The sequence below is a fragment of the Anas platyrhynchos genome, chromosome 3 (genome assembly GCF_047663525.1).
Source record: "Anas platyrhynchos isolate ZD024472 breed Pekin duck chromosome 3, IASCAAS_PekinDuck_T2T, whole genome shotgun sequence".
NCBI lineage: Eukaryota > Metazoa > Chordata > Aves > Anseriformes > Anatidae > Anas > Anas platyrhynchos.
This window is the reverse complement of record NC_092589.1, coordinates 95,093,514-95,119,182: the sequence shown is the minus strand read 5'-3', so window position 1 is coordinate 95,119,182 and position 25,669 is coordinate 95,093,514. Positions and strand designations below refer to the sequence as shown.

At 35.9% G+C, this 25,669-nt stretch overlaps 1 protein-coding gene across 1 annotated transcript in view; it reads right to left on the bottom strand.

Moving 5' to 3' along the window:
- Window positions 1–25,669, bottom strand: part of COL21A1 (collagen type XXI alpha 1 chain) — a 115,349-nt gene that overhangs the window by 52,753 nt on the left and 36,927 nt on the right. Inside the window, exons 4-11 of the mRNA XM_027455081.3 lie at window positions 23,809–23,977; window positions 23,459–23,675; window positions 21,386–21,559; window positions 18,649–18,726; window positions 16,328–16,336; window positions 14,803–14,886; window positions 12,303–12,365; window positions 1,019–1,072 (exon numbers count right to left, since the gene is read on the bottom strand). Coding sequence (XP_027310882.2) covers window positions 1,019–1,072; window positions 12,303–12,365; window positions 14,803–14,886; window positions 16,328–16,336; window positions 18,649–18,726; window positions 21,386–21,559; window positions 23,459–23,675; window positions 23,809–23,977 — 848 coding nt within the window. The remainder of the gene's footprint in view (window positions 1–1,018; window positions 1,073–12,302; window positions 12,366–14,802; window positions 14,887–16,327; window positions 16,337–18,648; window positions 18,727–21,385; window positions 21,560–23,458; window positions 23,676–23,808; window positions 23,978–25,669) is intronic.

The window sequence follows — 25,669 nt, the reverse complement described above, 5'->3', positions numbered from 1 at the left end:
CATGACTGGGGAATACCAAAACAATTCTTTGCTCTAACTGAGAAGTACGCCAGGCAGATACGATTGTCACACAGACTGTACCAATGTCCTCTTCCTTTCAAGTGTCCATCAGAAAGCCTTCACATATGCCATGATGCAGCCTGGCTCTTGGCCCTGGCATGCTTTCAGATGCTTAATTCAATAAATTAACATGTACTCAAGTATTCAGCCAGAACGTATTATGATACACATACATGTAAAATACAGCACTGGTTTACTGTAACTGTTCTAGTCAGTGCTCCTAAATTTCTACTCTGAAGAAGAAAAAGAAGTCTCTTCAGTCAGTCTTTGATGTGTTTGGATATGTGAATTGTGGGGAATCAGAGAATCACAGAATGGTTGAGGTTGGAAGGGACCTCTGGAGGCCATCTCGTCCAAACCCCCTGCTGAAGCAGAGACACCTAGAGCAAATCAATCCTCATGACATGGCTTAAGATGACTGTTACTGATCCAAAGAAAAATAGATAGAACCACTGTTTGGCTTCTAGATCAGGATGAAAATGTCCACACCCCAGCTCCTGCTGCTACAGACCTTGACAAGCAATGATTAGATTTGCAGTCTAACTGATAGCCTAACTACAAACCCCAAGGCCATGTGAGTATCAAAGCAATTCATCCAAAGATTGCCCCTGACTTCATGTAACCCCTTGAGCCTTATACTTCATACTGCAACTCTCATTGATAAATAATGAATACTGAGAGAGTTGGCAGCATTTGGAATCAAAGAACAGCTGCCAACCAGTGCCCCCAGGTCCTTGCCTGCTGGGCAGCTTTCCAGCCACTCTTCCCCAAGCCTGTAACGCTGCATGAGGTTGTTATGAACCAAGTGCAGGACTCGGCACTTAGCCTTGATGAATGTCCTGTGACTGGACATGGCCCATCGATCCAGCCTATCCACATTCCTCTGTAGAGACTTCTTATCCTCAAGAAGATAATTTATTTCAGATTTCCAAACTGCAGGAATGAAATAGGAACTTACTTGAACCCCTGGAGTTCCTGGGATACCTGGAGTTCCTGCTGATCCTTGATATCCCTAAGGAAAAGGAATCAAGACTTGTGACTTTTCAAAAGATATATTCACAAATTTTCAAACATTTACTTAAGGAAAACAAACAAACACCACACACACACACACACACAAAAAAAAAAAAAAAAAAGCAATCCTCCTAGTTACTGGACAACTGTAATCACAATTGTGGCATTTTAGATCACAAAAAAATCAGTAAGTGCTATCACAATCTTACTTTTGAGATTTAGATTTAAGAAGTTTTAATATCTGCACCTGAAATTTGCAGCCTCCAAACTTTATGCCAAGTGATTTTTTTCAGGCAAGAAGGAAAATCCATTATTTTAAAATTGTTACATGGGAATGTAACAAACATATTGTTTTATTCACCATTGTTCAAAAAAAAAAAAAAAAAAAAAAAAAAAGGAACAAATTAATGCACATATGCAGACACTTTTTTTCCTCTCTCTCTTCACAAAAGTAGGTGAAGAATGCCAAGACTCTTAAAGGCTTATTTCTAGTTACAGGAAAAAGCTTTAACAAATAAGGCATGTTCTAATACATTATGCAGCTAGTTTTATAATATCTCTAAATAATCATAGAATGGTTTGTGTTGGAAGGGAACTTTAAAGATCATCTAGTCCAACCTCCAAATAAAAATAAAAAATCCAGTAACAATAAAAATTCCATTCTCAATACTAAGCATTTAGCTATTAGCTTAAAGGTACATATCAATGTATACGAGTGAAAAAAAAGCAGTCTGAATGACTGGGACTAGGAAAAGAAATACTAAATAATTCATGAGTCAAAAGGAGAACTTCAGGAATGCTTTACTAGAAATCAGCATTTGCAGAACCTTGACAGAACCCCAAATATATGCCTGAGGTGTACTGGTAAATTGCAGTCAGTATGTACTGCAAGAATAGCCAGTTTTCTACGCAAAACTAACCAGTGCTTCAAAAGAATGCTTTAACAGAGGAAGTAAGTGAAGAATGGGGAATTCTAGCTAATTGCATTAAGAACATGTCATTCCAATAGACAAAATGATCTACAAGGAGAGGGTTTTTTTGTTTGTTTGTTTTTGTGCATATGCATGTGTTTTGAGAAAATATAGTAAATGAGAAGATAAATTGTCCTATAAAATTCTGAGGCTGAGACCTTTCAACAGACAGCCCAAACTAAATGGAAACATTATGGCGTTTGATAAATCCCAGAAAGCAGACTATCCAATTTCAGCTACCCAGAATTTGATCCTGGTTTGACCTGAAAGAACTAATAATCCCATTTCTAGTGAATGAGCTTCAGTTTTAAAAACCAAGGACAAAATGTAATGGCGGGATTCCCACACTGGTACAGAGGAGCTAATAGAATCTTTTCAATACAAGGAGGGCAACCTGTACGTCTGATTTCTTCTTTAAATCAGTTATAGCAGCCTGGAAATAATAATCAGAGCTAAAATTATTTCCTGGGTTAGATACAAGAGAGTACTTGCTGTGCCCTCTTCCCAAAAGATGTTTGAGCAGATGCCCAAAGAACCAGCTGGTAATGGTTAGTATAGAAGTAAACAGAATTCTAGGTCTCTGTCCTACATGGATTCTTTATCAAGCAATTCACTTTTACTGCTCAAGGCAGTTCTAGCAAAATCAGCTTTAACTGTAAATGGTGTAGCATTCCATGATTGCTTATAAGCCTCCTGGGTAGCTGAAACAATTCACCAAGCCAAAAATGCCTTTAAAAGTTCATCCTTTTATTTCTGCTCCAAAAAAAGCAAAAAGTTTGGATTTCTTCCTGTAGGATATAGTCCTATATAAATAAAACTTTATTTCACATTTTAGATCTCTGAAATGCAATTTCCCTTCCTTCTTCTAACTGAGTAGGAGAAGAAATAGAGGAGGATAATTTCCTGGCTGAACTAAATTTCAAGATTCGCAAGATGAATGGAGGATGGCAGAAGAGTTTTCAGCTTACAAAACCACATCTTTAGCTCAGAGCTAGATCTTGTAATGTGATCTCAGAGCAAATCAAGCATGTGTTCAGTGTGTTTGTTCAATGGAATCTGCAACAGAGAAGATTCGAAAGGAAATTCATAGAAAGATACAAAACTGAGAATCAATGTCTGATAAAAATAACCTAGCAATTGTTTGGACAAGTTAAAAACACCTTCTATAAATTATGGCAAACAATTTTCATAAAAACTGATTGTCCTTTTGCATTACCACTTCTTTTTCCAGTTATCAGAGAGAAGCAGTTCCTATATCACTGACAATTTGCATAGCCTCCTTTTGTTCCCTTTCATTAACCTAATTGCACACTTATTTGTCACTCACAAAACTCCGATTTAAAAACACATATTCTAAACGGCAAATGTAGTATGGGTCATCAAACTATATGCTAAGACCTACATTTTTCTGCTGTAAAGTCAGATTAAGCCTTCCTTCCTCACAAAGCTCTCAACAGAAGAATGTATACATATGTATGCTCCAAGACCAGCTGTGCCATAGCTGACATTTTGTTAGATGGTCAGAGGTGGAAGTTCACTTTTCATTTGACTGCAGAGATAGTTCAGAACTGCAGACTCACCTTCAGATAAGGTGAAAACACTACATTTGCCACTAAATAGAATTCTTTTAGTCTGGGCTTGGTTTTCTCCCATAACCTCCTCGGAAGTTCAAAAAAATGTTGTGGAAAGAAAGCTATTGTTGCTACCCCTGAACTTAATACTAAGTTCTGAATTCTGTGGCCTAAACATAGGCATCTCCTGCCTTTTGATATTCCCTAGACACCTACACAGTGCTAGAAGAAAGAGGCACAAAATACTTGGAAGGCATTCACTCTTTTGAAGTAGCAGCTGTAAGCAAGACAGCCCCATGGCACGAGAACCCCATACCTCTTAGTATAGTAGTTAAAAATCTGTCCATTAATAGGGGAATTTAGACGCCAAGTGTCCCTGCACACACGTAAACCCTATATGTAGGTGTGTTAAACTGAATTCCACCTGTAATGTTTCATCAATGCTGTGCAACAGCACTAATTCACAGCACTTTATGTTCTCATTATTTTTCACCAGTGCAACTGATCACATGAAATCTCCCTCTCAAGCTGTTGTGGACGGGAACAGAACTGATAAATTAAATGGGCCTGAAAACTTGTGAAGGCAAAATTGTAAACAGCAAGATACCAAGATCCTTAGGTACCAGATGGCTGGGTATTAAAAAAAAAAAAAAAAAACATAAATTCATTTTAGTACTTTAATAGCATGACAGCAATTTATAAATAATTCTAAGGGGAAAAGCTGAGCAGATTACTTAGGCCAAAGAACTTAATAAAGGACACAGACAAATTTGCAATACCAACACTGTCAGTGAATTAAGAATCTTGCTGGGAAAGGTGGCTTATTTGTAAGGGGAAAAAATGACCTAGAAGGGCATATGACAAAATTAGTCATTATTTCCAAAGATGTTTTAAATGCAATAGAAGAGTAAATGTCTGAAGTACATCTTCAATGCACTTGGCTGCCAAAGGACAGAAGTTTAGACAGTATGGGTATATCACATTTGAAAAATAAAATAAAATAAAATAAAATAAAATAAAATAAAATAAAATAAAATAAAATAAAATAAAATAAAATAAAATAAAATAAAATAAAATAAATAAAATAAAATAAAATAAATAAAATAACTGATAAGACAATGCAATTTGCACTGTGCACTTCCTTATTGAAAAGCTTTTGGAGTTATGGAACAACATAAATTATAATGGGATTACAACAGGACTACTTGGGAAAGACATGGAAGAAGTAAACAAGCTCCATTTGGCTAGGAAATAAGCAAGGATCAACCAAGGATCAAGTAATGGTCTAAAGATATTTAAGGACTGTAAACACTAAGTAAACAGAACTATTTAGGGTGATGTAACTAATCATAATGGAATTCATTTGTGAAAGAAAATTTTGACTTCATGTTCAGAAAACATCCCAGCAGAGAGGTCTGCAGACCCCTTGTGAAAGTCTCTTTGCAGAAAATCTTTACTACTTTTAAAACAGCTATCTAAAGTGTTACAAGAAAAGGTTTCAAACCTTATTAATTAAATAGATTACATGTTAAAGGAGAGAAAGTCCTACAGCTATTCAAACGCATCCACGCCTACACTCACTTAGCAGCCATGGTATGACCTTATTCCTCATTGGCAATATCTCTTCAGCAACTAAAATCCTGTGAGGTTACAGAAATGTTAGAAAGAACTTGATGTATTTGAATGAAATGTTTCATCCTTTCTCTGAGAAGTTGTCTATCATCTAAACCTTTTGCCTTAGGTCCTTCATCCTTCTTTTCTCAAGGAGCTTTTTTCCTTTCCTCCCCCCAAACAACCTACTCTAACACTCCTCTGCCTGTACTCATCTGCCTACTGCTGCTCTTTTCCTTCCCCTCTGGACATGTTGGATCATAAAGGTTGAAAAAGACCTCCAAGATCATCTGGTCCACCCATCCACCTACCACCAATGTCACCCATGGTCACCAACCATATCCCTAAGCACCACGTCCTACCTTTCCTTGAACACCCCCAGAGATGGTGACTCCACCATCTCCCTGGGCTACCTGTTCCTCTGAGGGACCCAAAACTGAACACAGTACTCAAGGTGTGGCCTCACCAGAGCAGAGTACAGCCAGACGATCACCTCCCTGGTCCTACTGGCTACACTATTCCTGATACAAGCCAGGATGCTGTTGGCCTTCTTGGCCACCTGGGCACACTGCCGGTTCATGTTCAGGTGAGCATCAATCAGCAGCTCCAGATCCTTTTCCTCTGCACAGCTTTTGAGCCACTCTCCCCCAAGCCTGTAGCATTGCATGGAGTTGTTGTGGCCAAAGTGCAGGACCCGGCACTTAGCCATGTTGAACCTCATCCCATTGGCCTCTGCCCATCTGTCCAGGTTCCCCTGCAGGGCCTTCCTACCCTCCGGCAGATTGACACTTCCCCCCAGCTTGGTGTCATCTGCAAACTTACTGAGGGCGCACTCAATTCCCTCATCCAAATCATCAGTAAAGATATTAAAGAGGATGGGCCCCAACACTGCCCCCTGGGGAACACCACTGGTGACCAGTCACCAGATGGATTTCACTCTGTTCACTACCACTCTGTGGGCTCAGCATCCAGCCAGTTTTTAACCCACCAAAGAGTGCACTTGTCCAAGCCATGAGCTGCCACCTTCTCCAGAATACTCTGGGAGACCATGTCAAAGACTTTTATGAAGTCTAGGTAGACTACATCAACAGCCTTTCCCTCATCCACCAGGCAGGTCACCCTGTCATAGAAGGAAATGAGGTTGGTCAGGCCATTCATGAACCCATGCTGGCTGCACCTGATCCCCAGGTTGTCCCACACACACCAGTTGGTCATCTCTAGCAGATCTGTTTGAATCAAAACAAGTGTCATCTTGTCTCTATCAAAGCATGAAAATGAAGGGCAGATCTAGCATTAGATCACAAAGGTAACTAAATGCTGCTTTTACTTTCCAACAAATTTTTTGGTGACTCCTGATCAAAGATCTGTCATCACATGAACATTATTATGGGAAAAGAGTTTTCATTGCCTCATTCATTGTCTTTTTCATTTTGCTTTGTTTTGTCCTGTTTAGTTCTTTCTCCACATTATTACAACTGGCTACTCTGCTATCTGCCACAGCTTTCATAACTCTGAGTCAGTAGCAATATATTTTAACTGAGCATGATGTTGTGCGATAAATATCTGTATGGGCTCAAACTCCATAGAGAAGAAAAATTTCATCAAGATTATTAGAAACAAGATCTTAAATTCTGACTTGGAAAGTTCCCAAGCTTTAGACTGCTGGAAAATGGGATGATGTACTAACTATAACTTCCTTCTTGCCACTTAGGTGTTTGTCCCCATCATCTGTGTTTGGCCACTGCTGAACATAGTCAGATCGACTTTTGTCTGTACAAATGCACAGAGCTGTTTGATTCATAGCTGTAACACAAGTCAGCAGCAGGCATCACTCTGATTTCAAAGTCGTAGATGTCCATAAAGCCATTACATGACTGTATTAGTCAGAATAGAGCAAACATATTTCCTCCAAGAGTAACAAGGTCACAGTATTACTAAGGAATATGTATTTCTCTGGAATTGAGAGCAGCATTTTACAGCAGACTTATCGACTATGTTTGGGAAAGTTTCCTGAGAAAAGTAGCTGTAGAATTTATATCAACTTAAATCTCAGACAAACCATCCAACAGCACAGGTAATCTTATGCATAGATGAAACTATTACCCACTTTTCTTCCAAGGGTTCTGTAGAAATAGATGGACGTTATACTAAATTCATTGTTAAAGATTCAGCCCTTAGTTGATCACCACATACTATTGAACTCTACACATTACAGCTGTAACAATCTTCTAGAGGTTTTTAAAAAGAAATATTGGAATGATCAGAAATTACTTATTATGTGACAATTTTGATACCGTATGAACACTGCATCTAGATAAATCAGTAAAGTCAGTCTCACCAGATTATTTTTGAACTGCTTCTTGCTTATGGACACTGTAATATGGATACATGGTAATGGATACATGGTAAACAATTCCAAACTTTCATGAATGAAACTAGATGGAATACTAGAAAATCATCCAGATTTGTCAGCCATGAGGTTCAAAGTTCAAAATTGACAGATAAGTGTATTTTCTCATTTCTTTCAGCAGGCTGATAACCTATCACCTCTATTAACCACAAGTGATTGCTGCATATACTCTGTTCATTTATTTTCCCTCTTAACTTGAGTTTTTCTCCAGGATGTATAACATACCCTTTGGAATAAAAAATGGCTTTGTGATTGCGGTCAGACTGCTGAGCATTTTCAGAGCCAGCAACTACTCCAGCTGCTTCTTTCTGACAAATAATGCTCATTAAAATGAGTTCCAATTGAGATTCAAATACTATTTTTACACTTATGCTTTTTTATGCAATTTCTCTTGTCGAGGCAATTTAATGATTTCAGGTTGTGAATAAAATTTTTAATTAAAATGTATTTTTATTACATATTAGGCTTCTCACTGCTATGCTTTTCTCCATTTACTTTGATCTGTTCTATATGTATCAGAGTATGGAAAATAAACCGAGGTGGTGATTAAAGAAAAAAAAACACCCTACACACAAAGAGCTTTTAGACAAAACTATTAAAAAAAAAAAAAAAAAAAAGAATGCTTGAAATTGAGTCATGTTTATGTTCACCTCCCCCAAATATTACAGCAAACAATTTCAAACAATTTTACTTGGTAATACCATGTGAACAATTATTTTCTGGTAATATTGCAGATTTTCATGGGAATTGTTCTGAATTTTTCCAGACTAAAAGTGTTACAACCATCTAGCCAGCCCACGAAAAATAAACTAAATTTTCTTTGATGTTTGGCTTTAAAAATCAGTTACATATAGTAATACAAATGCATGCCTAAAACCTTTCTCACAGGAAGAAACATTTTGTTGACCAGTTATACTGTTCCAAGAAAATGAATACCAGATAGGCAAACTGGAATAACTTTAGAGAAGAACATAAAAATGTGTTTTGGGAACAAAAAAGATTGACTTTCCAGGAAAAGCTTTTCATGCAAAAGCCATTTGATTAAACAACACTGACTATGCAACTACCTGTAAGCCTATTGTACTGTGTGCATTAAGAGCTCGCTTTTCAGTTCTCCAAGGAGGTTCACCAAAAAAAAAGATTGATGCAAGCAAAGTTATCTCAAATAAGGAAAATCTCTGACAGCACAAATAAACTATTAGTAGTATTAGCAACTAAAGCTAGCAGTATTAGCAAATAAATAAATAAAACAGAGAAAAAAAGACGGAGAGATCTGGTTTTCTACACAGTGTATCTAAAGGGTCTTCTTTCGTTCATAGCTAAAAGCTAGCCTGGAAAGCACTCAAGAATGTACTGTAAGGAACAATAATGTACTGGCCAGAGCTGCAGATGATCTAATAGGCTTGCAATTATGTCCTTACAAAGAACAAGTGCAAAAAGCTACAGCTGATTTTTCAAAAAAATTAGTAAATTAATAAAGCTATAGGATTTAACTATAAGCACTTCACATAACGTATGAACTTCAATGAAGCAAAATGGTAAAATTTCTCCCATTAACATAGCTTTTAGCTTTTGTCTGAGATACTTTTGTTAAACTTTTCTACGTTCAGAGAATGCCCATCTATGCATGTTATGACTCACTTGCAGGAAAAATTAAAAAAGAAAAAAAAGAACACATAACTGCCAGATTACAACGTTACAGAAAGACTACAGCATCAATTTATTTCTCCTTTGTGATTCACACAGTTACAAATTTTACTACTTATGGGAAGAAATATAGCACTGAATTGAAAACCGGTTAATAAAACTATGAAAAAGTCCTAGAATCTTGTTTCTAAAGCAATGCTGTTGGCATCTGACTGGATGCTTAAGAAATAAAATCAATCTATTTTTTAAAGGAGAGAATGGAAACTGACAGTTCCCTACCAATATCCAGTCCATTCTGGCTTCACTAACACTTACACAATATCATTTTATTTTTCAAAACATCAGAGTTAGTTGGATTAAAGACAGTTCTGCTATGCTTATCCATATTGCAACTCTACTTCTAGCAGTCACTGTGACACACGCTCTCTCTCCTCTGGGAGAGAGACTCTGGGCTGATGCAGTTTGTATACCTATCTTAGGAATAGGAATAGGAATAGGAATAGGAATAGGAATAGGAATAGGAATAGGAATAGGAATAGGAATAGGAATAGGAATAGGAATAGGAATAGGAATAGGAATAGGAATAGGAATAGGAATAGGAATAGGAATAGGAATAGGAATAGGAATAGGAATAGGAATGTTCTTCAGAAACTGAAGCACTGTCAATAATCAACTGAATAAAAAGGTTATTCTGATGAGATCATAACTACCCTGCTCAGTTTCCATCTGTTCCCATTTTAAAACCTGTATTTTCATGAATGTCTGAAAAAGTAGTATTTTATAGCACTAACAATTTCAATTCAGAATGTGCTCTGTATTTTTAGTTGAACTCTGAAGATGATAATTTAACGTTTTTAAGTTCTAGTTTAACTTTGAAGGTAATTGTTATCAAAATCTGTTTAAGACAAAAGCACAAGGAAAAATTTTGCAGCAGGAAAAATGAGGATCTTTATTCGTGGAACTATTGAAAAATTCATGTTCTCTCTGCTTTCCTAGACCATTAGGTCTACCATTCCCAGGTCTCAATCTGATACTTTAAAATAGAAAAACTTTCAATTTATAGAAGTAATTGCATCTTTTTGTTGTTGCTTTCACTGGCTATTTTTATCAAATTAACTGTTCTTCCAAAAGGAATCACCACCACTAAGTGAACCATCTGCTGTTCCTAAGAAAAGGCCAAGATGTAACTAAGCAACAAAATAGGAGAAATATGAACTTTTTATAACGTGTACCATGGAGCTTTCTCTTTGTAACTGGTAATATTCATTGCCCTTAAAACATACACACTTCCAAGTACCCATCTCACTGTTTCCACCTTTAGCTGACATAGAAATGAAATGCATGACAAGTACTAAAAATTAACAAAAATAGAACCTTAGGTGTTTTTATTAAGCCACTGAAGTTGGCAGGTAGTGCCTATTGAGACAAAACAGGTGCTGGAATTGAAAAGCAAGGCCGGATTTGGAAAGGACTTGGGTTTAGTTAAAATATCATAATCAATCTTTCCACAGGCCAGAACAATTACTAAAAAAGAGCTAAGTTTAAAGGTCCAATATTGCCATTTGTTGTTCTTCCCTGAAGTCTCTCTAGTTTGTCAAGCATGTACTAAAATGGCTCAGGATAATTTAACATCCCTTCTAAATCTCAACCAAAACCACAGACTATTAATCCAAGCCCATCCATAATGCAATGTTTCTTTCATAATGATTTTGTCTGCTTTTGTCTGTTCAACCATTTATATTTTTTAATTTTGGGGGGACATTTTTCTGTATTTTTTTCTTGATAGCAGTTGGGACCGCTCCATAATTGTGTTTTCTGATTTCAAGACATGATGCTTACCTTTTCTTCTGCTTCAACGGGGAGATTTCAAAATAACACTACAACCTAAAGACTCAACCATAAAATTTAGTCCTCACGATAAGAATGAAATGCTACAATTAATTAATAATCTCTAGTTATGGGCATGCACTTTTCTTTTCCTGCTTTTGGTACCCAAGTATCCAGCAGAGAAATTATCCTCTTTTTAGAAGTAAATTATTCATAATGTCTTTTATCTTTTTCTTGATTTTTTTTTTAATGACTACCTTCTAATTAATACTAATTAATATCAAAGGCCACATTCTGAGAAAAGAAACATGACTAGTTGAGTCTCCCAGCTTTTAGCCTGCCTTCTCTCAACACACCAGAGCACATACACACTACTGCTTTGTAGATGCAGAGACTGCCAGCTGTTACCAGAATCTTGCTCAACAGAGCAGCTCAGCTGTCACTATCTGAGAGGCTTCCAATTACATTCAAAGATCTAATATATTTTTTCATGAAACCTTAGAAAATCTTTATTTATTAATTTTTATATGATTTGACTGCAATAAGAATGCTAATCATGAAGACCAGACTAGCCACTGCAAAACCTGGCATTTTTGTTTTAACTACATGTGTTATTCATCTATTTTCTTCCATTCTTTACTATCCATACTAATGGAATGACAGCTTATAAAGTAAAAATAGGGCAAGAGAAAAATATCAATATTTTTTGTTAGGTGTGTTTTAACACATAATGTGTAGAACTGCAAAAGGTATTTTTACATTGTATGCATACATCTACATATTTTGATTACTTCTGTAGGAGGCACACTAAAAGAAATTAAATGAACAAACATTAAACACGAGAAGCAATCTCTAAAACAAAATCAACAGGATTTTAGCTGCCCTAAACTGCTTTCTCATGCAAAAAAGGTCAGAAGGTGTTAACTGTTGCAAACTGATACAAAGACCAACAGGAACTGACATCCTGTTCTCTGTTTTATAACAGTGCTTACCTCACACCATCATATTTATATTTTAGCTTGAAACAACAATACTGCAATTCATAGAATTGTAATCATAGATTTGTTACATTCAGAGTTTCATAGAATGGAGACAAAAGCATCTAAATTTCAGAATCTGGTATTAGTGGTACATGTATTTTCTCCTGCTAGTTTTGCATTTGCAATATATGACTAAGTTTTTAGTACTCACAGGCTTACCATCTGGACCAGGCTGACCAGGATAACCATGATTCCCAGGCTGCCCAGGATCACCCTACAGAGAAGTAGTATGTTGACACAAACAAGACGTGAAAAAACATTTTAAAATTGGCAGAGAGAAACTTTAACACTAACACATCCCATAAAACAGTGGCTGCAAGTCCAGATACCTGCTATTGAGGAGTAATTCCTACAGCAAAAAGGAACTGATCTTGTAAGCCCTCCCTGGGAAAATTCTTCCTAACTTCTGGTTCAGGACTTGGAGAAGAAAGCCCACACTCACTATTACAGCGCAGGCTTGACCCATAACCTCATATGCCTTCAAGCTTTTCAAAATTGCCAGCAACAGGCAAAGAAAAAAAAGAAAAAAGTTTTCATCTAATCTCTATTAAAACCTTGTTATTCCAGCATTTCTACTGGGAGGAAAACTCTCACCTGTACACCAAAGATCTGGCTGAGTCTAGTTCTTAAAGCAAAAGCATGGAAAGGCATGAGCCAAGATTAAAACCTGGTAAATAACAAACTCTTCTCCACACAATTACTGCTGTCTATACATATATATATATATATTTAGATTTCTTCTTATAAGGCCTTTGCAATTATTTTGATAACCTCTGCTATGACCATAGTAAGGGAAAAGAAGACAGTTTCTCAGGGACCAAGTTGACTGTAGAAGAGCAAAAGCATATCTCCCTACTCAGTATATCCTCTTAGTGTATTTCAGTTCTCTATTTATTTTACTAACAGACTTGATCTTGACTTAATTTGGACCCAGAAAAATATGTTAAGACTTCAGCCATAAAAATATTTTATTTCTGCAGAAGCTTTAAGCATGCACTTTAATCATTTCTTCAGTCTGATCCACCAACAGACCAGGTCAGCTACCACTGCAGAACTGTTATAAACAGGGAGGAAATAGGAAATTGGTTTTCAGTGTGATTGTGAAAAAACATCTTTTCACAAATAAACCACAGAAATGTAATGCTCAACTAAATGGGAAAGGACATAGAATAATGTCTCTTTAGAAGAACCACAAACAGTAACAGCTATCATTTTATAAATTAATAGTAGGTTCTTTGCAGTTATTATTGTCCAAATTAAAGAGTCCAGGTTTGAGATCTAAGAGAAAATAAATCGCTTTCAAATATACTTTCTAAACTATGCAATGTTATGCCCTTAGCTTAAAAAAATTAAAATGTTACTTGTATTTTATTTTTCTAATTAATTTTATTGTACTCCGTTAAAATCACAAACACATAAATTAAGTTTAAATTTATAAGATTTCAAAGTCCAGTATTCAAACATTGATATGTACTGTAACTGAGATATCCTATAGATTTTAAACTGGCTGTCTTTTCACTCTTTCTGCAGTCTTTTGGGTTAGGCACCATCATGTTAACTGTATTATTCCATTATCCTAAAACAAATATCATACTGCAATGCAATTGGAAGATTGCATGTCACCTTAGTTCTGACATATCATACTCTTTCATGCTTTACAGGATGTACAGGATGGTAAGTACTTCCTTCTATCTCTTTTTTCTTTAATATGCTAAAGAAGAAGGAAAGGGTAAAAAACGCAAAAAATCTATTACATTAAAAAATAATCATCTCCATCCAATTCCCTGATCAGAAACCTTTGTCATTATAGAAAAATGCCCTTTAACTGGAGGTAGCTGCAACAGAATGTTATCCCTTATGTGATGAAGTATTTTCTTTCAATCATTTGCTTAATGAAATATATGCATTTCAGGGACTTCTTGTCTAAACTTTAAGCAAAGCTAGGAACTGGGAACAGCACTATTTAGCACAGTAACTGGGGAAAGTACTACAGCAAAATACTAGTGATCTGAGTCTGACACATTAGGCATCTGAAACGCAAGTCTATTTTGCATTTTAATCCTTCACCAATACTGATGAGAGGTCATAAAAATCAGAACAACTAAGGTAGAACTCTCCTTACTCTCCCAGTAAGCATTTAGTCTATTCTTAAAGAAAGAAGAAAATTCTCCATTAAAGATTATTAGCAAACTATTAGCAAACTATTTCATTCTCAAACAACTGACAGTGCAAGATCATGTAAGTGATCAAATGCAAGATTTCTTGCCAATGCTGAATACTGGCAAGAAAACGCAACTTGCAAGCATTTTATTTGAAAGTAGAAGACATATTTGTGTGTACTGGGTCTGGCTGGAATGTTAACTTTCCCAGCAGCAGCCCATACAGTGCCGTACTCTGTACTTGTAGCTGGAACAGCAGTGTTGTGGGGTTTAGCTGCCCAGCACGGTAAAACCACCACATTGTGTTATCAGGAGCTAGGGCACCCAAACCTGGCCCTGCGGATCCTAATCATTATATTCATCCACTGGAAACCAGAAGTAGCAGAACTAGTCCCCTACTTTTTTAACCTGCTTGACCATGGATAGTCAACATAAAACGTCAAGAAATAAAATAAAGTAGGGTATACTCAAGAAGAAAGAATGGAAACTTACTTTGGGGCCTGGAGGTCCTTGTTTCCCTGGAGGGCATATGCAGGGGGCAGGCGTGGAGCCTACATCACTAGGGCCATTCATGCACTACCAAGAGTGAAACCAACCATCAAAACACATTCCATGAGCATTGAACAAACATATCATAACGTTATAGGAGGCTGGTTTTCCTTAGGTTGCATAGGTCCTAGCTTTCACTCCTTTGTTCACCTGGAACTTCTGCTCACCTGAACACTGCCTTACAACTACTTTGCATGCATGAATTCACCATTTAACAGAGAAGAAAAATAAATAAAAAAGTAAGTACTAATACTGAGTTGGTACCTGAAACTCTATTTGCTCCTCCACAAATCTTTTGTCAAATAGCTTGGTAATTTTCAATCTGGCAACATGCAAATCTGTTCTCCTCAACTAACCAATAACCATCCTTTGAACTGTGAAGAATTATTAAATGTAACTATTTAATAAAAGTTTTTTAAAATAATTAATAAATAATATGTAGAGCATAGTGACCACATCTTACTGCATGTTATCGTGTAACAAGCCTGAAAAGAGCATAAAGCCCATGTCTCCCACCTCGTGGGCATATGCCCCAGCCATTATGGTACTTGAGGAGAGGTGAGGTCTGTCTGCTGCCACTGATTCCAACCAGTAACCCCACAGGTATCTATCATCTAGTTGGGAGAGTTCAGTGAACTCCTTCAAACCACGCTCCCTATACAAACAGCAGTAAACACTAAACCTGGACAGATCATTTGAGGTATCTACTTCCCACCACTGAGTTCACATGAAACCCCAGTGTTTTACTAAGGTAGGCAAAGGGAGAGTTACTAGATCAAATTCATTTGACCAGGGCTAGGCACCCAAAATTTAGGTGCATCTGTACTCAATTTATAGATTAGACTCAGGTTAGATTCAGTGAATTCTCTTTGACCTAGTTCTTAGAAATGTGGAAAGGCATAAATATGGGAAACCAAGCTATGAAAGAACAGATTTTGTATTTATTATCTAACACACGTTCTAGAACATCTTTTTTCAGATTTTCTACAGTAATGCAGACTTTTTTAAATCGTCTCTGAATAGAATTCTCTCTTAGGGTCAAATAATTGTTTAAAATGCAAATTCACATTTCCTTCATAATGGTACCAAGCAGGAATGGTGTAACCAGGGTGGCTAGGGGACCTATCATACTAAGCCTTCAAACCAGCTCCCTTTCAGGGAGCTCCCATTTGCATCATCCAGGAACCTGACTGTTCACTTTGCAACGGCATCCAGCCCTGAAAATAAGAGCAATTCAATTGAACTGGGAAAAAAAAATCAGGCCATTTATTCTAATAAACGTGTGCTTCTACACAGAACTGATTTTGAATTTGCCATTGAGAGCTCAATTAATGGAAATCCAGCATTTTTAAGCTTAGCAAACCTCTGTCCATTTTTCAAAACAAACAGTATATTCCCTAGTATAGTAAGTTATATAAAGTCATATACTACCTTAAACTTAGTTTGAGCAGTTTAGGATTGAGCCTACCTCTCCATTCTGAAACAAGAAGAAACACAGTTTAAGAATAAAGCAATATTTGCAATAAACAAAATCAATTCGTCTGTAAACATTACCGAAAACAATCATAAATGTGAGGCTGTAAATACCAAGCAACTACAGTTCAAAATTTCAGACTTTCTCAGGTGTGTGTACAGCTGCTATCAACATATATGAATTTTAGTATCATTTATGGGTCTTTCAAAAGGAGCTGCCAGTAGCAGTTTTTCAAAGGCAATGACAAAGCTTTAAGTAAAACTGGACCATGTAAATATTTATACACTGAATGTTTAGATTTGGCTCAAAACAGGAGCAAATTCTTATTTAAAAAAAAATAAAAAAAAAAATCCTCTACTTATTCACTGATGTACAAGAATGTACCAAAACATTTCTAAAATCTCTGATTTCTGCCTGAATCCAGCATCTGGTAAAATATATAGCAGCACAGAGGCAAGGCTGGCTTTCTGTTACTTGCTTTCCTGTGTGACTGCATAGTATGTGCAGTATCATAGAACAAACCATCGCCAAATATTTCAGCACATCAAACATGTAATTGACTTACTAATTGAGTAGCCAGCATTACCTGCACTACATGCAGGAGTTTTATGATGCACACTGTCACCACAGACTTTACACACAATCAGTGGAGAGAGGTGGCTTCCTCTGTATTCAATTTTCATCTCAGGCAAAGTCTAGAGAAAGTTGTCTTTCCCCAGTGATCATAGTGGGAGCTTAAAATTACGATGCAGCCAGTCGTCTCAGGGAATTTAGGCTGTAATTAGTACATACAGCCCCTGCTTAGTTCAGGAGCTCTGACACAGCCACACTCTGATGGAGTACAACCACAAACCACATATGCCTCCAACTTTCATTACCTCCTTAGAGATCATCCAACATTTTTATTTCCTGAAGGAGTCCAGAATTTCATGAGTGAAGCCCAAATTTAATTTACAACAACAGTAAGTGAAACTAAACTGGCAAAATGTGATCTCTTTGCTCAGACTGCTTGCCGAGTTGTAGAGAATGCAAAATATGATAGAGTTTTTAGCGTTTGCTTTCTTTAGCCACTTTTTTTTTTTTCATTGATTCATTTTTCATATCCTACCTACTCATTGCAAAGAGCAAGAAGATATGTGTTACAGGTAAATAGCTAAATATCAAGTTTACATCAGATTTAAAGCTAACTTTACAATAGTGTTCCTGAACCCATTAGTCACCTACACATACAGTCAGATTTCAGAACAGCTAATAATCCAGACACCTACTTGTTGATTAAATTAAAGGTGTGAGTTTTAAATTAGACTCATATTGAGTGCTGATTATAATAGAAATACTGGCCCTAACTAAATAGCAGCCAAACAGACTAGCTGTAGGTCTATGCAAGTTTGGCAAAAAATGAAATATCTGGATGTTGAAGATTCATGGGCGCTGTTGTCAAATTGGCAAGATGGTCCTAAGTCCTAATATACCAAATCAAAACATGCCGAATATGTTTTTGCAGACTAACACACTGGTGTCTGATTATCTTAGACACCAAACAAAGGATGAAATTCTGAAGGAAACTGTAAATATAAACCTATCTCTTTTGAGATGTGAGTTGAATGCTTTTGAAAATCTAACCCCAACTGTGTATCATGAATGATTTCCAAGTTTGTTTTACATTTCATTGTATAATTAACTCTATGTAAGAGGGCTAAGAAAGGATCAAAGCCCCATAAGCTTTGTAATTGTGTACGAGAATCCTAAAACCCTGAACTGCATTTTATTTTCATCTTATCCATAACATACTTTGTAAAATCTTGACTTCGTTTTAGTCAATGGGATTTTTAAATCAGACTTCAGCATAGATATGAAAAGGTGATTTAAAAATATAGTTTTTTGGGGTAAATATAGAAATTTCAGATGTTAAATGACCTGGCAAGCATCAAGTATAGAAGTATAGCAGATAAGTTAAAAAATATATTTGAAGTATTTTTTGCACTGCTGTAACCTAGCTGTTTTATTTATTTATAATGTTTAAAATCTTTAATTTCTAACAGATGATTCTGAGATTCTTCTATACTGCTGTCAAATTTGCACCATCAAATATCTAAACTAAAAAAAAAAAAGCTTTTAAAATATGTTCATGCAAAACTAAGTTTGAAGGCAGACAATCTCTGGGTCACCTGATATTGCAAAAGCAACAAGCATTCATTTGCACCAGCTGAATCTATGTAATGTTATTCATTTTAGGAACTCACTATTAAGTCAGCAGTAAACAGTGATTTGTAAGAATGCCAAGTAGTCTGCAAAAGTTTATCTATCATACTCACAAATCCCGGGATCTCACAGACTGTTTCTCGATTATTTTGCTCTGGGTCACAATAGATTCGCAGCTTTTGTATATCAAACTATAATTCAAAACATAAAAGACTTTTTTAGAAAAAGTGTTAATAGTTTGACATTAGTTTAAACTAGACCCTTCTTAAATTATATCATCCACAGTTTTTAAAAAAGAACAAAATATTAAAAAGCAATAGAAACAGGGAAGTCTGTATGTCTACTATAGTTAAAAATCAATTAAAGCTGTAGAAACATCAGGCTTCTCACAATGATTCATACATGCAACCAATTCAAAATTCTGTCGCATAATTATTTAAAGAAAAATAATCAATCCAAGGTTTTGTTTTCTAAAGTAATAGAAATCACCACCCTTAATCCTTGGCAATAAATCCAAACATGCACAGCACGAATTACACCCGCTGCCAACACCATTTGGAAACAGTTACAACTGCATAAGCAAAGCGTACATTTTCCTTTTTACCTTAACAGTGCTGCTGGTTCGATCTTTCTACACTGTCTTGTCTCTACTAGATGTAAGATTACTAAAGTTTGGCAAGGCATCAGAAAGCATCCATGACACTTGAAATAATTTGTTTTAGTTTAGATTTGTAATGCAAAACTGTAAAAAGCAGCTGATAGAAACATTGGCACCAGAAAAGCAAAAGTTTGCGCCATTCTGCTCTGTTACTATACTACAGAAGAATGAAATTTCTGAAGTTAGTTTTTCTCTTGTGAACCTACCATGACCACAGAGAGAAAAATGCCCTGTTACACTTACAAGAAATCACAGACCATGAGTTTTACTAGCAGGGAGAACATGGCACAGAATATTGAATCTGGCATACATAGTAATATACATTTTCAAATTTAAAATGTCTTAGCTACAACTTTCAACACTTAAGTATGTACACAGGTTTATCATCACTGTACTGGAAACCACGTAAGCCACTAAGACCTTAATTAAATTGAGAAGCCTTGCAAAACATCACTAGAAAACTTCTGAATCAGAGAAAGAAAGAGAATGAAAATTCACCAAAGAACTTCTGAAGGATCTTCTATCATACTTTGTCTTTCAAAAACATTTCAAAGGATTCAAAGGAAAAAGGATTCAAAGGAAAAAATATTTCAAAATACATTTTCAGTGAAAGTTGGCACGCAGACTCATTAAAATGTTTATAATCATGGTTTAAATAGAAATATTCTGGCAAAGGTTGACTGCTAATGCTTTACAGAATGTGTTGCAGTCTGAGAAACCGGACAAACAGTAAATACCTTTTTTAGATTTTAGAAATCAGCTGGAAATGAGGAAGATTTTCCACTTTTCTTCTAGTCCACTGTCAGGAGAGGATCTTATATAGTTCTACTCTCCTAAAATGCTTTCATTTCTATTTTAGACAACATGTTTGGCTAATAACATTCTCTAATTGAGAAACTGTATTACTGGGAATCTATAGAAGTCCCATTTCTGCAGCAACTTAAGAAAAAAAAAAAAAAAAAGGCACTAAAATCCTAGAACACACAAAACTATGAAAACTGGATAATCCCTCGCTGAAAGGGAAAATGTATGAGATGATTGGTTACACTTCCAAAATCTCTTTCCTTGACATAAGTGCCTGAAGTCCTACCAGAAATCTGTGAGAAGCATTCATTTTTTTCACAAAGAAGTATTTTAGTATACAAATTACATTTCCACCAGAAATGCTGAGTCACACACACAGTATGTCACCCAAGTTTCTGTGTACATTTTTAGAATATGGTAATAATAGAAATGAAGCCTGGCTACAAATGCACACAATTGAGAGTAATGATTAACAACATCTGAAGAGAGTTAATGAAGATGATGCAAAACACATTAATATATTTTAATAGGAGTAGTAAGGATCATGAAATTAAACAGTAGAGTACAAAAAAGAACAGCTTTCAAAATGACTAAAAAAACCCACCTGCTCAGGATTTCTTAGTTCAGTATTTCTTAGTATTGCTTCTTTATTCTCAGTCTAATTTGTACTGCTATTACCACATTGTTATAAATATAAGGAAACAATCTATTTAGCAAACATTTGGAACACTGTCAATGTTGTAGTCCTCACCACTGCTCTATACATCCTTTACCTACAGAGCCTGATGCTGTTACCAGCTTTTTGGTGTCTCTGTACAGCTGTAGGCAAGAGTAGTACACCTTCCTCAGAACAAAGGAGTTTCAGGGCTTCTTTCCATCACAGCAAAATCAAACAGTGCTAGTTTGTGCACCAAATATCTGCAGTACAACATAGCTAGAGTTGACGTGCTTCATACTTTCTCCACAGCTAGCAATGAGAAGGAAATTTCCTCAAAATTGTGTTCTCTCTCTATTGTGCCAACAGAACCCATACACTGGAAATTACATGCAACTGTCAAGCACAGAGGATATTCCCTGCTCTGAGATGTTGTTCCCCAAATTTGAGCAACTGCACTGCAACAAATCAGTGCTTCGGCAAAAACAAACACCTGTTGAAGTCAGTGAGACCAAGTAAGTCCTCATCACACAGGATACACCAGTTGTGCTGGGTCCTTCTGACAGTTTATGTTCCCTCTTAACTGCTAAAATTTAATATATTACATTTTAACCTAGAGTATATTAGAAGAGTAGGTTCAGAAAAAGAGAAAGCACCAATGAAATGTTAACCTATAGCAGAACTTCTAAATTAGCCTGATATTTAAATTACTGTGTTTTTAACATAAGCATACCTGTACAGTTTCCTCCTTTCCAGAATACTTTCCTATTTGGGTTAGTCCACTGATGTAAATACCTAAAACAGGATGTAATGGCTTCGTTTCAATTTCTTGGTCATCTATATACAAAGTTACAAACTCTTCTGTTACTAAGAGACGAACTTGATGCCAGCCTTCATCAAACAATGTCTAAGAAAAGTGGAAAAAAAAAAAAAAAGGAAATGTTTGATGCCAGCCTTCATCAAACAATGTCTAAGAAAAGTGGAAAAAAAAAAAAAAAAGGAAATGTTTAAACCAAAATGTCTTTAATTTACATTACAGTAAAACTTCTTTTCAACACTGAAACAACCTGTCAATGGTTGAGATGATCAATGTTCCAGGTTTTGTCACAAACACAAAAATTATAACTGTACAGGCAAAATAATAGTAGTCAAGTAATAATATAATTGCAAAAATGGTATTTGCTAACGAGTAAGTCTATACTTCAGAATTATTTTTAACTCACATAGATTTTTTCAGTCTGCCCCTGAACATGCTGAAACATATTTCTTATAAATATGATATCAGAGACCTTTTTCAGCAGCATAACAAGCATCTCAAACACTTCAGATCTTAAATCACAGTAAAAACAAATTGGTACTTAAAAATATATACACACTTAAACAGTATCTCTGTTTCTGTTGTATTTTCATTTGTAGATTGGGATTTTACTTATAATGGCTCTCATTACAAACTAAAATAAACAACAAATCACAACATAAAACATTTCCATTTTCCAGGGTAATGTGATAAGCAATCATTTTAAAAAGGGTCGTTAATAATGCAGTGTATTTATAGTGTGTTTATAGATGTGCAGATCTAAAAAAACGTATAAAATTATTGTCCTCCATAATAGCAAATATAAGCATAGAGAAACACAGAAGAAATAAAAAAGTTGTCTTTGCGGTTCATGGATACCTGGGACTGCAGGAATAAAATTGATTTTTCATTGTAGATCCCCAAAACACTTAAAATATTTCAGATTGACTTAAAAATAAAATTTCCAGCAATTTCCAGTAAAACAAATTTAACACTTTGCTCCTTTAAAATGCATATATTTTACCTACAAGTAATTATAAAAAGGCAAGGGAAATTTAGAAAGAAAAAAGCTAAATTCTCCATTTAATAAAAGAATAAAATACTCCCCACCAATAAAAGCCTGGTAGTTAAGACCTTCTCTTGGAAAGTAGACCTTTCTTCTCCAAGTACTTATATATCAAATTCCTTTAGCCTCAGCCTCATTTGGAGGAAGGTTTCAAATTCAGGCCAACACTTCCCAGAAAATTAGAACCCCCTTGGCCACTAAGTGTTCCATCCTTTCCCATTTTTTTTTGCTTAAGTGTCACTATCTTTCAAATTAATAAACACTCCCTGAGACAGGTATGGGAATCTCCAGGCTGTGTATTCCAATACTGGTACAAACACACATACAGAGACATTCAATGTCTTTCACAGGAACTTAGATCATCTTTCTTACAGAGTTGAGTACTTCGCTGGAAATTGAAAAAGACTGAAAAGGCAATCTTCAGGTTACACTAGGAGACAGTTTACACAAAGAGAGGAATCCATTTAGTGAGAAAAATAAGCAGCTGAAAGGAATTTTTACTCTACAGAGAACTAGACAAATCTAGGCTGAACTTATTTCTTCTGGAAAAGAAAATAGCTACTTTCATTATGCATTTTCAAGGAAATTTAGATACTTAACAAAAACTCTCTCTAAAAACTGACTATTCTTGTTCCAATTTTCTAGCCTCTACATCAAACACAGAAAATACTTTTCAACGTATGTTAGGCAAAGTGCTGTGTGCAAAACTTTCTCTGTGATTTCCACAAGTACCTGCTGGAAACTGCTGAGTAGAAAGCACCTGTAAAGCATTTTCACTGATGACCACTGTGGACTCTCAGGAAACATGGATGAAGTACTCACCATCTATTTTTAAACATCTAAGCAGCCAAGAATAAGATCATGCATTGTTAAAAAACACAAAGGGCAAAGGAAAGATGTGTATTTAAATGAGTATTCCAACATGATGCCTACCTAATTCTTACCTTTACACGAGGTGCATCAAAAGTAATAACCTGTGTGCCATTTATTAAACTCGTTGTAGTGAATGATAATGTTTTCTCCTCTCCATTAATAGTGACTGCTATCTGTGGTCTCTTATCCAGGCTTAGAATTCTCCACAAATCCCATGTCTTTTTCACTTTAAATCTTTGAGTGGAAACAAACACATAGGATGGAGGCAGACCTTCTGGAAACACATTCCTAAATAAGGGGGAAGTGGGAAAAAAAAGGACAATACTTGAACATTTAATATAAATCTTAGAACAAGTCTCTCTCACTTTAAACAATCAATCAAACAAAATCTTTTTAACTTTAGACATATAAATGTATATACCTTGTCAATTCTGACAGGTCAACACGGGAGGTTACTTCATAAGCTTTGGCATTAGTAGTTGGTATTTGAATTCTCTTTTTAACCTTTTTCTTCACACCTAGTCCTAGAAGAATGTCAAATCCTTTTTCATCTCGAGCTGCCACTGGAATTCTTGTTGGACAAACAGATTCTGCAAAGTAATAAATGAACATATAGATAAAAATAGGATTTAAAAATTTCAAAAGGTACTCTCTCGCTTACCTAATGTTTTTTGTAGCTGCCTTTCAAGAAATAAAAAAGAATTGAGAACCGCTGGTTAAGTACAACAAGAGAGAAGTGATGTGCAGTATCCTCTGAGACATCAAGTGTGAATACTGAGATGCCATATTTTGCTGCAACTACATACTTCTATTTTGATTTGGGACTAATTGTAGTAAAAGGTATTACAATATTTGACTAAAAATAATACTAGATTTAATTTCTAAAAATACATGGTTTCAGGATGTTACAAAATTATAAATGTTAATTTCTATGGTACACTAACAGTTTAGATTAATTCAGTATCCCTCTTTATTAACAACTATTTTTTTCACTTTTCAATCAAAATTTCACCAATCTAATTTGTTACACTCAAATCTGCTTGAAGCTATTCTCACTAGAGAAACAAAATTCCGTGGAAACAAAAGTTGGCTGGATGTTATCTTTGTTTAATTCTTTTTACAAAAAAAATAATCTTAGGCAGTGGACTATAATGTTTTTAAAAAATGTGCAAGATAGCAAAGTGAAATGTAATGCTAAGGCCAATATTTTTACTAAACTAAATCAAATAAAAAAAAGCAAATGTTTCATTAAATTAAAATTATGCTAAATTATTTAAGTTTTCATCATTTTCCATTGTTTCTTCAGAAAAGCATCCATTCATAGAAAGAAAAGAACTTAGGAATGCATTCCAAAAAACGGGTGGAGAGTTCTCTCAGCTCCTTCTGGACCAGCCATGGGCTGAAAAAGTCATGTTTCAGTGCCAGGGAATTATCATTTCAAAGGTTCACTGGCTTCACTTTATAATATGAGCAACACTGCATGTCTTCTCTTTTTAGCAAGTTTAAGGGCAGTCAGAAGCTACCCTGTTCATGGGAAAGGACAATTCACATTAAGGGGAAATGGCACAAGTACTTGGGGCAGCAGCAAGAAGCTGCATACGTTTCCCTTGGTTTTCTTTTCCTCCTCAAAGCAAAATGTCACCTGACTCCCTAATTAAAAATATATTACAAGTTAATTGTTTGGTTCTACGAGAAGAATTGCAAGAACTCGCTTGCCTACATTAAGGAAACTAAAATGTCTACCTTCTGAATGCTACAAGGAAAAAATATACACAACTTTCTTTCTTACTCATCTCAAAACACAAGCCTCCTCTTCTCCAGGCTAAACAGACCCAACACCCTCCAACTTTCCTCATGTGAGACGTTCCACTCCCTTAATCATCTTAGTAGCACTTTGCTGGACTCACTCCAGGAGCTCCACATTTCTCTCGTACCAGGGAGCCCAGAACTGGACACAGTACTCCCAATGAAGCCTCACCTGAGTAGACAGGGAGGATCGCCTCCCTCAACCTGCTGGCAGTGCTCTTTCTAATGCAGCATAGGATACCATTGGCCTTCCTGGTTATAAGGGTACATTGCTGGCTCATGGTCAACTTGTTATCCACCCTGACTTCCAGGTCCTTCTCCACAGAGCTACTTTCCAGCAGGTCAGGCCCAGCCTTTAGTGATGTGTGGGGTTATTCCTCCCCATGTGCAGGTCCTGGCTCTTGCTTTTGTTGAATTTCAAGATGTTCCTCTTTGTCTATCTCTTCAGCCTATCGAGACCCTTATGAATGGCAGCA